This window comes from Cucumis sativus, chromosome 1 (assembly GCF_000004075.3).
Source record: "Cucumis sativus cultivar 9930 chromosome 1, Cucumber_9930_V3, whole genome shotgun sequence".
Lineage (NCBI taxonomy): Eukaryota > Viridiplantae > Streptophyta > Magnoliopsida > Cucurbitales > Cucurbitaceae > Cucumis > Cucumis sativus.
Genome location: NC_026655.2, coordinates 1,976,214 through 1,991,973, shown reverse-complemented (window position 1 = coordinate 1,991,973; position 15,760 = coordinate 1,976,214). Strand labels below are relative to the sequence as shown.

At 32.5% G+C, this 15,760-nt stretch overlaps 2 protein-coding genes and 1 long non-coding RNA gene across 5 annotated transcripts; 1 reads left to right on the top strand and 2 right to left on the bottom strand.

The window, feature by feature from the left end:
• Window positions 1–4,965: 4,965 nt before the first annotated feature.
• On the bottom strand, window positions 4,966–5,531 carry LOC105434528. The gene is made up of 2 exons (XM_031881247.1): window positions 5,127–5,531; window positions 4,966–5,028 (listed from the first exon to the last, which is right to left on the bottom strand). The coding sequence occupies exons 1-2, from the start codon at window positions 5,529–5,531 to the stop codon at window positions 4,966–4,968; spliced, it is 468 nt and encodes a 155-aa protein (XP_031737107.1).
• A 3,260-nt stretch (window positions 5,532–8,791) lies between these two features.
• LOC116401748 lies at window positions 8,792–11,437 on the top strand. Of its 3 annotated transcripts, none has more exons than XR_004214093.1 (2): window positions 8,792–9,490; window positions 9,765–11,437. It is a non-coding gene; the product is annotated as an uncharacterized LOC116401748 (long non-coding RNA). The 3 variants fall into 3 exon arrangements; XR_004214092.1 differs by having other exon boundaries at window positions 8,795–9,490; window positions 9,778–11,437; XR_004214094.1 differs by having other exon boundaries at window positions 8,798–9,490; window positions 9,790–11,437.
• A 172-nt stretch (window positions 11,438–11,609) lies between these two features.
• Window positions 11,610–15,432, bottom strand: LOC101210993 (serine/threonine-protein kinase 16). Its single transcript, XM_004138160.3, has 6 exons — window positions 15,034–15,432; window positions 13,975–14,117; window positions 13,379–13,522; window positions 12,943–13,128; window positions 12,664–12,788; window positions 11,610–12,278 (listed from the first exon to the last, which is right to left on the bottom strand). The coding sequence occupies exons 1-6, from the start codon at window positions 15,248–15,250 to the stop codon at window positions 12,053–12,055; spliced, it is 1,041 nt and encodes a 346-aa protein (XP_004138208.1). The 5' UTR covers window positions 15,251–15,432; the 3' UTR covers window positions 11,610–12,052.
• Window positions 15,433–15,760: the final 328 nt, after the last annotated feature.

Here is a 15,760-nt window from a genome sequence, read left to right as displayed (position 1 = left end):
AAATTCTATCAATGATGTACCCGATACATGTATATTGATGTCTATTACTGAATAATACGAAAATTTGTTATATTTTGTAGTTTTGTTATTTACGATAACAATTCATTTTAAATAATACAATAGTAACTATTGTTACAAAGTAATAAATGATAATTCAATTTTTTTTCTAAAAGTTGTCAATTTATTTACAAAAATATTGATCTTCTATCAATGATAAACTCGTATCGACTTTTATCATTGATAGTCACATTGATAAACTTCTATCCATTTTTATTACTTGTAAACTTCTATTCTCATATACAAGTGATATATATCAGTTTTTATCGTTAATGGACTTCTATCAACGTATATCTAAACAATAAAAAACGTATACAAAGTTTTGTTATAATTTGTAAATAGGCGTGACTTATTTTTCTATATGAATTATTTTAAAATAGTTGAATTACAACTTTTGGTGGGAATAGTAATAAATATGTGCTGCAAATGTAAAGTATTGAAGTTTTAATTTAAAAAAAAAAAAACATCATTAGACATTAAAAGATACTTGTTTGAACTCCTAGATGTATAATACTCGAGTTGATTTTTAAAGATCAATTAAATGTTTGCTTGAACTCCTAGTAAATGTCCAAAGTGCATAATATCCGTGTTGATGGTCATATAACTTGATGCATTGTATGCTTAAACTCGTAGTAAGTGTCTAAAAGAAGTTAAAATTCGATCGTTAACTACATGAGTTAATTAGTTAACTCATTGGTCTGAGATTTTTTCAATTGTTTTCATTTATGTCTATAGCGAACGAGTCTCCTGTTAATGACAACAACACCAAGTCTACATGCGACATCTTCACACTTACAACACATCAATCACACGTTGCACATTATGTTGCACGGAAAATTGTTGTACGTGTATAACAAAATTACCGAGAAAACAAATGTAATAGCAAAATATAATGGGTGCATTTCGTAAATAGACTATAATTAAAGGATAAACGTGCTAACAAGGGACTTATACGGTAAAGCCCAATATAGAAGACGAGACAATGAAATGGGTATTTTGGGCCTTCTCTTATATGGGCCGTTTGCAAGTTTCTTTTACTTAAAAAGCCCATAATTATACATCTTTCCGGGCTTGGGCTCTTCACACTTCTTCATTCATTTTCCTCTACCACCTCTGAATATGATAACAAAGTATATTAGTACTACAGCATAGTTGATTGATATTTTATTATATTTATAATTTCTTGAAAGTGTTTAATTATTTTGAATTTAATTACTATATTTGTACGGCTCGAAAATGAATTTAAATTTTTGAAACTAAAAAATTATTTTTGTTTATATTTCGATCTCTTATAGTTAAAAAAGAAACGAAAACCGTTTTTAAGAAACAAAGAGGGAAAAAGGGAAATCTAAATATTTCAAATTTAGCTTTTAACTAAAAAGGATACTATTTTCAGTGTGTTTGAAAAAAATTAAGGAATTTATCAACCATTTAAAATGGATTTTAAACTATTTTTATAAAAATAGTTTAAATAAAAATATTTATAATTTTTTTTTTCTCGAGTCAATTCAAATAGAATAGGCATACAACATAGATTATTAAATATTATAAAATCTAACAAAATTTACCTGATTAAATTATCAAACTTTTGACTTTATATCAATCTTTTAAAGTAGGTAGAGTAAGATTTTGATAGTTAAAAAGTTGGCTCATAGAAAATAATATTATGTTACGACCTATTATATGTTATTTATTTAATTTTATTGACATTATTCAACTTGAATTAAGTATGTCGAAATTTAATCCCCACAAAAGATTGGAAATAACAATGTAATCATAAGTATACTCTACTAACTCAATAAAGGATTGTCGTAAAATTTGAGACATTCAATAACTAAAATAGTTGATATAACGTTTTCATTTTTTGACGATATCTTCTAAAATATAGGAATGAAATCAAAGAATGAGATGTAAATAAAATCAATATAAAAAGGTTAAATTGCAATTTTAGTCTACTACCAATTTAGGTTCATACACTCTGGTTTGTAACAATTTAGTATATAAATTGTATTAAGTGATCTATTTAATTATTATATTTTTCAATTTATAACAATTCGATAAAAAATATAACTAAGGTTTAATGGAGTTTCTCACATGTGTAGATTAATAAACTAGTTAGGAGTTAAGTTTGGTAAACAGTTATAATGACTACGTTGTTGTATAATCTAAAATGACAATTAAGTTTTATGAGATTTTTAATATGTTTGTAAGTTTATATGCTTTTTCTTATGTGAAAAAAACATTTATATGGATTTTTATTTCATCCATGGGCGATTATATCTCGTTTATTTTGGGCTTTATAACAAATGTGAGATGTCCTTAAACAGCTAACTCAGTTAAGCACAAAAGAAGTAAAATCAGATCTCACGTTTGAAAATTACTTACTCTTTCTCTTTAGTGTTAAATAAAATTATCTATAGATCTATCCTTCAACCCACATTTATCGTTATATGTTACAACAGTAGTGTCAAGGATGTTCATAACGCTCGTTTGTTCATTTATTGATTGGCAGCTCAACTAATCGATCCAAACATCTTCGTTTTGAGATGTATGTACTCCTATGCCCTTCCGTAGTATTCACTCGGCTTTCGGACCTAACATTGGACAACCCTTAACAACTTCTCATTATAAAACAAAATTTTATAGGTAATTATTAATTCTTTAGAAAGAAAATGGAATTGTGAGTTGATGATATGGAAAATGATAATGAAAAAATGGAAAAGTGGGTTTAGGGAATTATTGGAGTGAAAGATACAAGAGAGAAAGCCACATCTAAGGAAAGAGAAGAGCTTGTAGGGGTATGGGGAAGCATTTCTCTTCACATTGGCCCCATTTTATGTAGAATTGTCATTTTCTTCCCCCATATTATTCAACTTCTTTTTTTCTTTTAATAATAATAAATCTCTACATCTAAATAAACCAAAAAATAAATAAAAGCGTACTCACACGTGGACACACCAACCCCTTTACCAATCCTCTTACATATTGGTCTACAGGAGTTTAGTTCAATTGTCATCTGTATGTACTAAGAACAAAAAAAATTTATTGATTCAAATTCATCTCTCATACATTATTACATATACAGTTTTTGTTTTCTTTAAATTGTAAAGAACGTAACCCTTTGTTTTTTGTTATGTATGTTTTTGGATTCTAAACTTTCAAAACAAACCTTTTAGGTTAATGCAGTGATTTTTTGGCAAATCTATTAATATCTATCAATATCACGCATAGAAATGGACAGAAGTCTATCGATATCTTAAATGACGATGTAACAGAACATGAAAATTTGCTACCTTTTACCATTTTTTTTTTTATAATTTTCCTTTTTATTATTTTAAATTAGATAAATAATTTTTTAAAAAATGTCTCTTCTTGTAATTAAACATTTAGACTTAGTTATTTTTTCAATTCAAAATGTTAAGTAATTATAAAAATTATTTTAGAGACCTCTTAAACTCATCTCACCACTAACCAAAGTCCGTAAATTCATAGTTATAGGAAGAGCAACATTCTAGTTTTCGATAACTTAATAGGAATAAAAAATCTCAGATAATTTGAATCCTACAATTTGATGTTTCTCAAACGAAAACGAAAAGTTCAAAGTATAAAGACCAAAATATACTTTAATCTTCATCTTTGGTAGTTTTTCTTTCTTTTTTTTTTATCAAATAATACAAACAAAACCCATTAGTAAATATTCTGACCATTTTCGACGATTATTGTTTACGAATATTTGGATGACGAGGCATTTCGAAGAAATAAATGTAAAGATAATAAGAATGAGATATCTATAAAGAATTAAATCACATGGATTTTCATGGTTACTATTAAGCAATAAAATGTTGAATTTGCTATCGCATTCAACCACCAGACTTTGTCTCTACACTTTTTCTTACCCATACTTTCTATAAATTCCTTTATTTCAGTTTAAAAAAGAAAAGTTAGAATCAACAAACACAAATGGTCTTTTGTTCAAAATAATAATGACACTTTTGGTCTACACCTTCAGGTTTTTAGATGTCAAATATCCAATTTGGTCATTACACATGAGAATTATCTTTAATAGCACCTATCTCGACACGTCTACTTTAGTTATGAAAGAGAAAAAAGATATACTATAATGAAAGGCACTGGTAAACATTAATATAGTGTATATGCATTAATAGAGCTATTATTAATAAAATTTAAAATTTTGTTATATTTTGTAAATATTGAGTTAACTCGTTGTTCTAAGGAAAAAGTTCACCACATCACAACTTGTAATTGAACGTGAGTTACATGAAAATGAATGAAACACGAACTACATTGAAATGCTTTTCTTAGAAACAATCTGCCATTTGATTTTGGAGAATGTCTCTTCAATTCAACCACTTTTAATTTTCAGTAAAGTAAAGAAATTTAGAGTAAAAGCCACATGAAGCAATATGCAAAAACAAAAGGACTTAAATGGCTCAAAAACACAAAACAGTGCATTTACACAAAAGAAAAAAGGTTTGGAGAGAAAGAAATCCCAAAGGGAAATGAATGTGTTCAGTTTCTTTTATGGTTCAGTGAGATTCATGAATTGACCCCAAAAGCAAACACCACTGTTCTCTTTTTTAGGCAAAGTTTTGACATTGTTTTCGCGGTACAACATTATAAAAATTCTTCTACCTGTGCACAATCTATAAACCTCAAAAACACACGTAGACCACCGACGGATTTAGTGTAAGCTCAGGATGTGTCTTGAACCGCTCTCAACTTTATGCTCATTGTATATAAAACTGAATAATACTAATGTTAGTAGCTAGTGAAGTGGTAAAACGGTTCAGTTCCCACTCCTCTTATATTTTCTTTTAGATACTGAATTATAATCCGCTGCTACCATAAAGTACTATCAATATGGAGAGGAAATATACTAAACTGATTCTACCAAAATATTGTCTTGTAAAAGAAACAGCTCATGTTTTTCCATGTGTTCATTTTTTCAGCCTACAACAAAGCATAAATGAAATAGCCAAAAAAAATAAAAGAAAGAAGAGGAACTAGCTTAGCTAGTTTCTTTTACTCATCAAGATACTTTTTCTTACCTTAGAACTGCTTTGAACTGAAGTTTTAGGCTTTTGTCCTACTTGGACTTCTTTTCTCTCAGCTCTTTGCTTCTTCTTCTTTTCCATTAATGGCTTCCTAACAGTTCTGGTTGTTTCTAAGCAAAAATTCATTTCACCATTGGGATTTTTCATCCCTTTAAATGGATTATGATTACCTTTTTGATGACATGGACCTGAAGAAGCATCAGAAGCCATGGAATCATCATCACTATCATTATGGTTATTTGCTGCATAATAATAACCTTTATGTTCTTCATCTTCATCATCATCATCAGAAGCTGCATCGCTTGAATCATCATTAGCAGGAGATCCAATATACATAGTCCAACCAGATTCACTGCTGTGACATTCTTCTGAAACTCCAAAAATTTGTGAAGGTTCCATAACAATCAACAAGCAAATTGAGGAGTTTAAGGTAAAGAAGGAGAAGGAGGAGAAGAAGAAGAAGAATGAATAACAGAATTGAGGAAGGTTAATGAATGGGGAAGCTGAATTTAGACACCTGAAAGCTACAAAAAAAGAGCCCAATTTTCTTTTTCTTTTTTTTTTTTTCAAGTTTTGAAAGAAAAACCCTCACTGCACCACCTGAAAATCAAAAGGCAAATAAATTCTCTGACGTTTCAGTGAGCAGAAGACAGCTAGAAAAAAAGAAAGAAAGAAAGAAAGAACTTGTTATTGCAAAAGGTATAATAATATCATTAGAAGCTAATGTGAAAGGACATGGGGTTGGTTCGTTTGGTTTTTCTTAAGAGAAGATGGTAATAATCATCTTAACTCTTCTCTGAATTCTGTCATAATTAGAAAAGGGAAGCTTTAAATGAAGAGAGATGGATTGGCTAAGCCTTACAAAACTAGAGAGAATATAAGACTTTTGTTCTTAAATAGGATGAAAATGGACCTCTTAATAAAAAAAAATTTAAAAAAAGGTCTTTCTTTGTTTTCTATTGATTCTTCCATTTTTCATCCTTTGGAAAAAAAAAAAAAAAAGTGCCATAAACACAACTCAGAGTTAGGTTTCCTGAGTAAAACAACCTGAGAAAATTTTGCCACACAAAAAAGAAAAAAGAGAAAAGGAAGAAAAAGAAAAAGAAAAATCTTTCTGTTTTTTTTTGGGTGGGTTCTGTCTTCTTTCTATTTGCAGGTTTAGGTCCTCAGAGAAAGCAAGATTGTGAGTCATGTTTTCAGGTTGATGATGATGAAGGTGGCTGTTTGTTTTTTTTGTTTGTTTGATTGTTTTTTTCCTTTTGTTCAATACAACTCAATTATTTGGTTCCATAAAAATGGCTGTGCCTTATCCCAATTGGCAATCCAGCTCCTTGGAAAATGTCATTTCTATTTTCAAGGGCTAATTAAAAATCACACACACACACACAAATATACACACAACAACAATAATAATAACAACACTGCACTAGAATTTAAGCTTTTAATGAAATGAAACTGTAAAGGAACCAAATGTCCTTTTGCTATTTTTCCTTCTGAAACAGAGTTGATATATGAAATAACTGTGATCAGACAGACAACTCCCACAATTTACTTCGGCATTCACTCTTGAAATGACCCATTATTTCTTTTTTCAAGAATTTTCTCTCTCTGTTCTTCCATGTGAAAACAATGTAAAAGAATCAAACAAAGATGAACAAAAGGGTTTCATTTTCTTATGTTATACAAAAAAAAAAAAAAAAAAAATAGTTTGGTTGCTTTTTCAATATTAAACCAGCAAAAACAAGTCAAGTGTTGCATTCAAGGGGTTAGGCAACAAAGATAGGTAGAATGGTCCATTAAAAAAATTTGGAGTTTAGAGAAAAGAATAGCTGGTTTTTTGTTGCATGTAGTTGTACATAATTTGGCAGAGATAATTGACTAGTCTTATTAATGGGGACCTCATTGATAGGAAGGGCAGGAACAAAATGAAGTTAAGAGTTCAAATATCCAGATGGTTTGGCCATCCTTTGCCCCCCACACTTGTAAACATGGCTTAGTTGTTCCCCACTCTCTTCCCCTTTCACCATGACTTGTTATGTATACTCACTCGACAGTGTTTGGCCCATGTATTATTCTTGTTGTTTGTCCTTTTTTCTGCTCTTCGACTTCACACACTTGATTCACTCCACTCTTTAGCCTCCACATAAGAGGATTGAAGATATCGCCGTGTAGTCAAGACAAGGTCACGATAAACTATCTAAGGAAGCTGCCACAATGTAGTAGACAGTTTTGTAAGGTTGAATATACAATTATCATACTCCGGATTCACTCCACTCTCTAGCCTCCATGTGAGAGGATTGAAGATATGGTTTTGTAATCAAGACAATATCACTGAAGTAAGGAGAAGCTATTCAAAGAGGGTGCCACATTTAGCCGTAATTTTGCGTTGTTGAATGTATGAGAGAGAAACTACAAAAGTATCACACATTGTATTTATTCCACTCTTTAGCTTCCACATGAGAGAATTAAAGATATGATATTGCAATCAAGACAATATGGCCAAAATCCAAAGAAACAAGAAATTCAAGGAGACCACCACAATAGCTTTACACTATTGAATGTACAAACAAGAAACCACGAAAGTATCTCAAAATATGTATTGATCGTCACATGTATGAAGAGAATCATATCACGATAGTCTCATTAAATAATTTATTCCTCGTTTTCTCTCTTTCTCTCTTCATAACATCTTAACCAAGTTTTTTTTTAATGAAAAAGAAAAAGAAAACTAAAATATGGCTCAAAGTTCACGTGAGATAAAGAAAAACATGAGATCTTAAGTCATTTATTATTTGTTTGGTCTGGAACACATCCTTTTTGACTTAAGGTTCATGGGATGACTCATACAATGCCTTTTTGCAGCTGGGATTTTAATCTTTCTTAATTCTACCATACAACATCCAATGTTTGACCAATATCTACCTCTTCATATAGTGATAAATGTGCAATAATTAAAATCAGTGTCCAATCCATAGTATTCGCTTGACATCTAAATGTTATAAGGTGAGATTAATCAATATGTATGAGCTGACCTGAACACTCACATATATAAAAGAATAAAAGTGTCCAAAATATATGAAACAAACAAATCATTACGTTCATATAGAATAGAACTAGGTTTTCAGAACTCAAGTATTTAAATTTGAAGTAACAATAGCTTTTTTCTTTAAAAAATTACTTTTTATCTTTTTCTGTAAGTATATAGAAAGGAAGGGAAACAAAGAGTGTACCTGAGAAGGCCCATTTTTAGTATTTTGTTAAGGAATATACAAACAGTGGTTTTTATAATAATAACTTAGCGCCACATGCAACTTGGAACTTTCTGCCCTTAATGGATGCAGTTGAAGAAGTGAAAAAGACAATTCAAAGTTGTCCAAATCTTTGGATATTCATTATTCTAATGTTCTTTTTAGACCAATTGGTTACTTTTTAAAATCTCATGCCCAACAATTGTATCTTTAATTTTGATCTTATGTCTCTCCAAATATGTCTGTTCTGTCATTTTTTCACCAAACTAGCTCACAATTCCAAGTAGTCCCCTACTCCCCCACCCATGTGTTTGCTTAGAGATAAATCCATTCTTGAGTGGCTACTTAATTTATTCTAAAAAAGGTTTGGATTATTCAACCAAGCCATGTACAGGAATAAACCTAAATTCCAACCTGTCCTTTTATGCTCATAGATTTTCCCTATTCCCATCTCTATAACTTTATACCATCACATGGATATAGCTAATATACAAAAGGAGCATAACTCAGTTAACATACGAGCATGTCAATGATTGTGAGGTATGTACTAAAAAAGGAATTAATAGCTAATATATTCTATAAATAATTTCATCATAAAATTCTATCTAGTCGATCGTCTTCGTGAACAAAACACCACAAACATATATGGCAATGAGTTGTACCATCGTCACCTTGGAGAAAATTGAGGTTTACACTAAAGACGTGTCGATCAAGATCGCTCCTCCATTTGACTTCATGGATATTATTCCCCTTGAAGCAGTTGGGCGGTATAAAGAATGTATCTTGTTGTTATGCAGTTGGATTTACAATTTTGGTGGTCTTGCTGTGATGAAGCAGGTTACCTAAATTTCAAGAGAACTACCTATTTTCTTTCCTCACAAACAACTGCTAACATTGTATCTTTCTGTCAGTAGGTGTAGAAATTTGTAGAAATTTACAAAGAAAAGCAACCACTCCACGATCTATCTTATTTCTTTATAGGCAAAAGTGAACAACTTGAATCCTCACTCTGTTTTATACCTTGCCTAATTCAATGCACATCCAACCTCCAACCAAACAAAGTCAAAGAGTTCTAAAACATGAAACAAAATTTTCAGAACCAACCTCAAGGTCATCTTTTTATCTTCTTCTATCAATAATTGTTCTTTAGTTGTAGCTACTTTTCCAAGAGATGATGCTGAAATAGAAAGGAAAATCCATTAAAGTAAAGAATTATTTGTGCCAGATGATTTGATTTCCATATAAAGTAATTAGTAACTTTTCAAAATTTTCATCTTTAGTTTTTCTTGTTCTCTATAGTTTCTTTTGAAGGGAAAACAAAACGAAAAAAATAAAAGATTATAAATTATTGTAGGAAAGTTTGTTCTGATTTTTTTGTCTGTAGCATAATTTTATAGATACTGGACCAGGTCCTTACCAAGTTGCCCCACCTATGTGTGATCCAATGCAACATGGTCAGACTCAGCCATACCCTCCAATTGTACCTCCTCAAGGGGAAACTAAATCTGAAACTGTACCTCCGTCAATGAAAACTAAGTTTAGAGGTGATGGGTTTTGCAGAGGATTGTAAGTTCCCTCTCTCTTTCTCCCCCCCCCTCCCCCCTCCCCAAATTATGCTATGATTTGAATTTTCTCTGTGTGAATAGTTGTGCTGGCTTGTGTTGCTACTGCTGCCTAGATATCTGCTTCTAGGGATGGAGGGACCTTGGGAACGGCATTATGCCTCTGCACTGCTAGTTTCTCTGACACAAGTTATCTTCTAGGTTCCCATAAACATGCAGATGTTTCTCTGTAAACTACAGTTACCATCTGAGTTCAGGTTCTGTATGTGAAATTTTATATTCCCTATGTTGTTTTCTATAGTATCTTAATCAGAGTGAAAGATGAACTAATCCTAAAGAAGATCACAGTTTTTTTAATCAGAAGTAGCTAGTTCCACAATACTGAAGAAAACTTCACCTAGTAAGAGTTCAGTTCTCGGAGTAAACAGTTGAGAATTTAACTCTTCCTTATGACACTATTTTCTCATACATTTCTCTAAGAATTCACTCTAAGTTAACAAACAGTTTCTACTCTCTTTTCTTCAACGCTCTTCGACTAGCTAATTCTTAACAAAAGAGACAGGCTTTGCCATGTACTTGGGATGATCATCTCCAGCCATGATTACAGCTATACTTGGAGTAGTATCAAATTGCTCGCTTCCTTTGTTTTTGCTTGCTTTCTCTTTGTCGTTGTTGATAGAATTTCGCATCCATATTTGGTGAGAGCAAGCAAGGATAAAAAGAACGGCAGAAGTGATTCCGAAAACAACAGCAAGGCCTCCAAAGATATATGGGATGGGAGAGTTCCATTGCAAGAACTCTTTCCATACAACTGTCATCTCTCCCTTGCTTTGTTCTTAAAAAATGGGATTCACCTCAATTTATACCTAAGTATCCAACTAAGCAATAAATTGATACCGATGCAAGAAGAATAGAATCTTAAACATTGATCAGAATTTTGTTAGGTCTGAAGAGAATTTTTAACAGAAACTAAAATATATGAAATACTATATTTTCACTTCTTATTAACCTTGAATTCAACAAAATTCTTCAAAGTTTAAGCAATTGAAAAGCATATCTAAATTTGTTAATAGCTATTTTAAACGTATATTTACTATTCATCTGGATGTCAAAGCGAAAACTATCAAGAGTTATATGCAGTGGCTAATAGTTTTCTGTCCGTGAAAAGTAGCATCCAGAAGCTTTCCAAAGACACAGGGGCGGCTGGGAAATGGAGAATTAATCTCTTATTTGATTCCTATATGTGCAGTAGTTTTGAAGATTAGTCAAATCTATATGATAAAAAGAAATCATCCCCCCTTTCTATAGAATACAAATTCTTTGCAACATGCAATCACTAGGCAATGAACTAAAGCAAGACAGAAAGTATATTTTACCCACTTGATCTTGTTGCAGAACAGTGAATATTCTGAGGAATTGATGCTTTCTTTCATGTGTAATATTCGAGACATGAAGCTTTTAATCAAAGATGTTCTCCTTGAAGAACGTTCCTCAAGTCCTCAATAGAGACCTGTACATCAACAATCCATTTAAGACAAATTCATTATTCAAGTATATGGGACCTCAGCTGTCCATCAGCGGCTATCATGTAACCATGATTGCCTGAATGGTGGAACCACAAATAACCTGTCACCAAATTCCATGTGATGCAACTTGAAGAAAGAATATTTACTAAATAACTGAATAATATATTAAGGAAAATTCATTCAAATTTACAATCATACAATATCATAATTTAATGTTGGGGAACATTATTAGGCTCAAGAAACTTTTTAGGACAAATATATGCTTCTAGAAACATAAATTATGTGGGTAGCACAATGGTGCATTTTCTACAACTATAATCAAGAAGATGAAAATAATCTGTAGTTATAAATTACAAAAATATTAGAACTATATGATTTCCGATGGATAGTCCAAAAACATTGAAGATTGAACAATTGCCAAAACTATGACGATTAACTGTATAACATTGGAATAGGAACAGCTCCTGCTTTATTTCCACAGCGAGTAATGCCAGGTGTGTCACCCATGAAAAGCCAGGTAGCTCAAAGTAATATAATTCCTAACGAGAATAAGGATCCGAGGTTTGCCTCATTTCCATTATGTCTCAGTTAGAGAACTTTGAGATAAGCTTGTCAACATGAATTACAATATCATCAATGTGCGGACGTACTGCAGCCTGTGGCTGAAGCATCCACTTCACAAACTGATGAAGAGCTTCGGGATATGGAGGAGTTGGTCCAGCCGGCCACTTGATCTGTACATTTACGATTGCTAACTGTAAGCTTCCTCCAGATTCGCCAAGCACATAATCAAATGGAGATACCCCATACCTATTGATATGCAGACGTGCACGATCATTAGCAATGAAAAAAATTGGTTATAACTGGTTGAATATGCTCACAGAAATCACCATCTAAATCTAAAAATGAAGAAATGGGAGAGAGTTCGATAGGTTATCATTGGAGAAAAATAATTAAGCCACTTATATCCATGATTTAAACTCTTCTCGGTTGGCCCAACTGCCATCTCCAAAGTTATTGCGCATAAATAACAGAGAGAAAGAAAAGAGTCGGAGAAATATTAGGATGGGTTGACAGAACACAGGAGGTCTAGCATTGCACCATCCACAGGAGGTATTTACATAAGTTGCGATACTTGCATACAATTCCAAAATCAATAAAGTTATCACAATTTCAGGGTAAAAAATGTGCTCACATTATTGCATACAACGTGCATCCTAAAGACCAAATATCAGTTCTTTCGTCAACATCCGAATGGCTTGCACAATCCCACAACTCAGGAGCCCGGAAAGGAGCAGAACAATGTTCAGATGCCCATTCCTACACAGCAAATTATCATAACTATCAGCTCATGTATGTTTTTCAAACTTTCGAGTGAAGTGCAAAAAGTTCCCATTTATCTCCAAAACTTCACGTGGTAGAAGTGCAAATTGAACTGTAGTGGACTTGAAAAAAGAACAGCGATAGAGGTAACCTGTAGCTGCAATGCTTCTGAACGAGAGCTAATTTGTCTCCTTGCAGGTCGGGCACTTCCAAAATCCATCAATATAGCAAGAGGAGGCTGGCCCTTTCTACGAGTTATGAGAACATTACCAGGCTTAATGTCATTGTGCGCATATGGGGGATCAAAATTGTGCATGTGCTTGAGACCCGCACATAGCTGTGTTCAATTAATTCAATCAGTAAGAGAACAGGCTTTTATAAAGCACGGATGACACCAAAATCACTTGGGATTGGGAGAAGGGGGAAGAAGAAGAAAACGGAAATGGAAAATCGAGACGGATGAACAGCATGACAAAACCAATATTCTGGGATGAACTAATGCAACTAAGGCAATCTCTACAGAAGTTAAATGAGATGAGAAATTATTTGAAGAAGAATTCCATAAGAAGTTTCAAACTCCTAATTACCTGTCGAAATATTTGCAAAACATCTGATGTTGAGAAGAACTCCTTTTTTGCTTTCATGGTTTTTGCATTGTCCAATAACGTTCCATCCAAATGTACTGGAAATAGTAGGTATGCTTCATGGTTCCAAGATCGTTCTTGGGTAGGCTGACCATTGATACAAAAATAGTAAATATTCTACGAATAGCTTTTACTATTTTTTTTTTTTTAACTTAGTGAGGTTATACTGAGAGTAAGACACAAAAAATAGCAGAGATAACCACAAATAGTGTCATCTACGGACAGATGCCACCTGACATAAAAAATGAAGACAGAACCATAACCCAAATTTTACTAAAAACGTAAAAAGTGTACACCAAGGATAAATTTCATTTTCAAGCCAATATACGCATTTGAATCAACAATTATAACCAAGGAATATTCACAATGTGTGCAAGAAATATGGAGTTTTATGTTCGTAAGAGAGTAAAGAGAGGTAGGGTTGATCACATGAAACTAGGTGGAAATATGGATGCCCATCAAACATCTTGAAAACAACTTTTACAGCTTCTCTCATAAAAAAAAAAAAGTTCTATTAGTCTGTAGGCCTTGGCAATCACCTTGGTAGCTATTATAGCATGATCAAGAAGAGGAAGTAGATTGGGATGACTAAACAGAGATGAAACACGAATCTCCTCTTTCACCAATTCCAGTTGTTCATTAGTCTGAATGAGCACCTTTTTCAATGCATAGGAACCATCATCTGTGCAAATAAGGCAACAAAAGTTGGTTTTAGTTGGTTGACTAGCCAGGAAATTGAAAGTGTACTTCATTAGAATGCACTATGAAACAAAATTTTCCACATTAACACTTCTATCTACGAAGAACCAAATCTTTAAATCTTGGTTCAAAAAGGATTTCCAATATACATTTTTGGTCAATTATTTTTAAGATGGAGCTAAAAACAAAAAAAGAAGATGCGATTATCCAGAAATTAATCATGAAGAGATCACGGTAGAACCTAATTTTCTTAGCTGAATAAGAGAAGTCTCAAAAAAGCGAAAGAGCACAAGAATAGTCATTATAAATACATGTAAAATGACATACATTTCTTGATGGGCACGGGTATCTGTCTAAGTATATTAAAACATTACTGATTCACTGCAGATAACATATAACATGGTAATGACAGCAACTGACTGGCCAACCCGACCGTAGCTTGGAGGATAAGGCGCAGAGAGACAGAGAGCAGTGAATCCCGTTTTCTTCTTATCAAATTCAATACAAAAGATAAGAAGGCAGAACATTCTATAACTCTATTAAGGTCAAACAAAATTGAAATTCGAAGCACAACATAAGCTTTACATTTACTATGTGAAACTTAAATCGATGAGAGGCATGAACAGCTTCGTTTTCAAAATTATTAGGCGTCATCAAAAGGAAATCTTTCTTCATCATTCATTCACGTCAACCGGAAAAACTACCGAAAGAGCCGTGCTAATATCATACTAGATGAAGAAAAAACAATTGAAATAGATTCAGATTCAAACGCAAACGACCCAGATCGTGAAACCAATAAATGTCGATGCAAGATCAAATTTGGAAAATCAGTGAGTTAAAAAATAATAATAATCAAATGAGCGAAATGTGTTGGCGTGAAAAGGAAAGGAAGTTGAAACCAGAAAGATGAGTGGAGTCCTTGAATTTCTTGCGCAAACCACTTTGAACAGCATCTGAAGATGTATCAGCGAGCAGTTCCTTAACAAGGAAGACATAAGCAAAGCCACCTTCACCGAGCTGCCTAACGATCCTGAATCTGTTCTCATTGATCCACACATCACCACCGCTATTCACAGCATCGTAGAAAGCATTCAATCCAGAAAATGTGCAGCCCATTTCTTGTTCAATCTGAATACATACAGATCTCACCGCGGATTCGAAATCCCGCCCTTTGAATCTGAGAAATGTCAAAATCAGATTCCCGAAGTGAGATCTGAAACTCTTGAATTCATGAGAACCGTGAAGTTGTGTGATTTGAGCTCAATTTCATACCGGGGTTAGCTCAATACTAATTTCTTATTTTATATTATTAAACAAAAACAGTTACAAATTAACTATATTAACGTATTTACTATATATATATATATATACACATACAAAGATTTGTATATGTATTGCTTTCACACAATTAGGAAAATTGTTGTAAATAGAAAAATCAGTCATAATGTTTGTCAAATTTCATAATCTATTAACGAAGAACGTTACATTAGAGTTTACAAAGACATTGGTAGTCATAGTTATTTGGAAAAGATTTAGATTTTATCAATGATAGTCTTCTATCATTATAGCATATCAGTGACTATCGTGATAGAATTTACTATAGATTGTAAATATTTTGTAAAATTT

Excerpts from the sequence above, each read along its gene's own strand:
- LOC105434528 (XM_031881247.1), bottom strand. The coding sequence starts at position 5,531 with ATGGAACCTTCACAAATTTTTGGAGTTTCAGAAGAATGTCACAGCAGT. Across the intron at positions 5,029-5,126 it reads CAGTTCAAAGCAGTTCTAAG|GCTGAAAAAATGAACACATG; the intron begins GTAAGAAAAAGT and ends GCTTTGTTGTAG.
- LOC101210993 (XM_004138160.3), bottom strand. The coding sequence starts at position 15,250 with ATGGGCTGCACATTTTCTGGATTGAATGCTTTCTACGATGCTGTGAAT. Across the intron at positions 13,523-13,974 it reads ATGCTATAATAGCTACCAAG|CCTACCCAAGAACGATCTTG; the intron begins GTGATTGCCAAG and ends ATCAATGGTCAG. Across the intron at positions 12,789-12,942 it reads CAGAAGCATTGCAGCTACAG|GAATGGGCATCTGAACATTG; the intron begins GTTACCTCTATC and ends TTTGCTGTGTAG.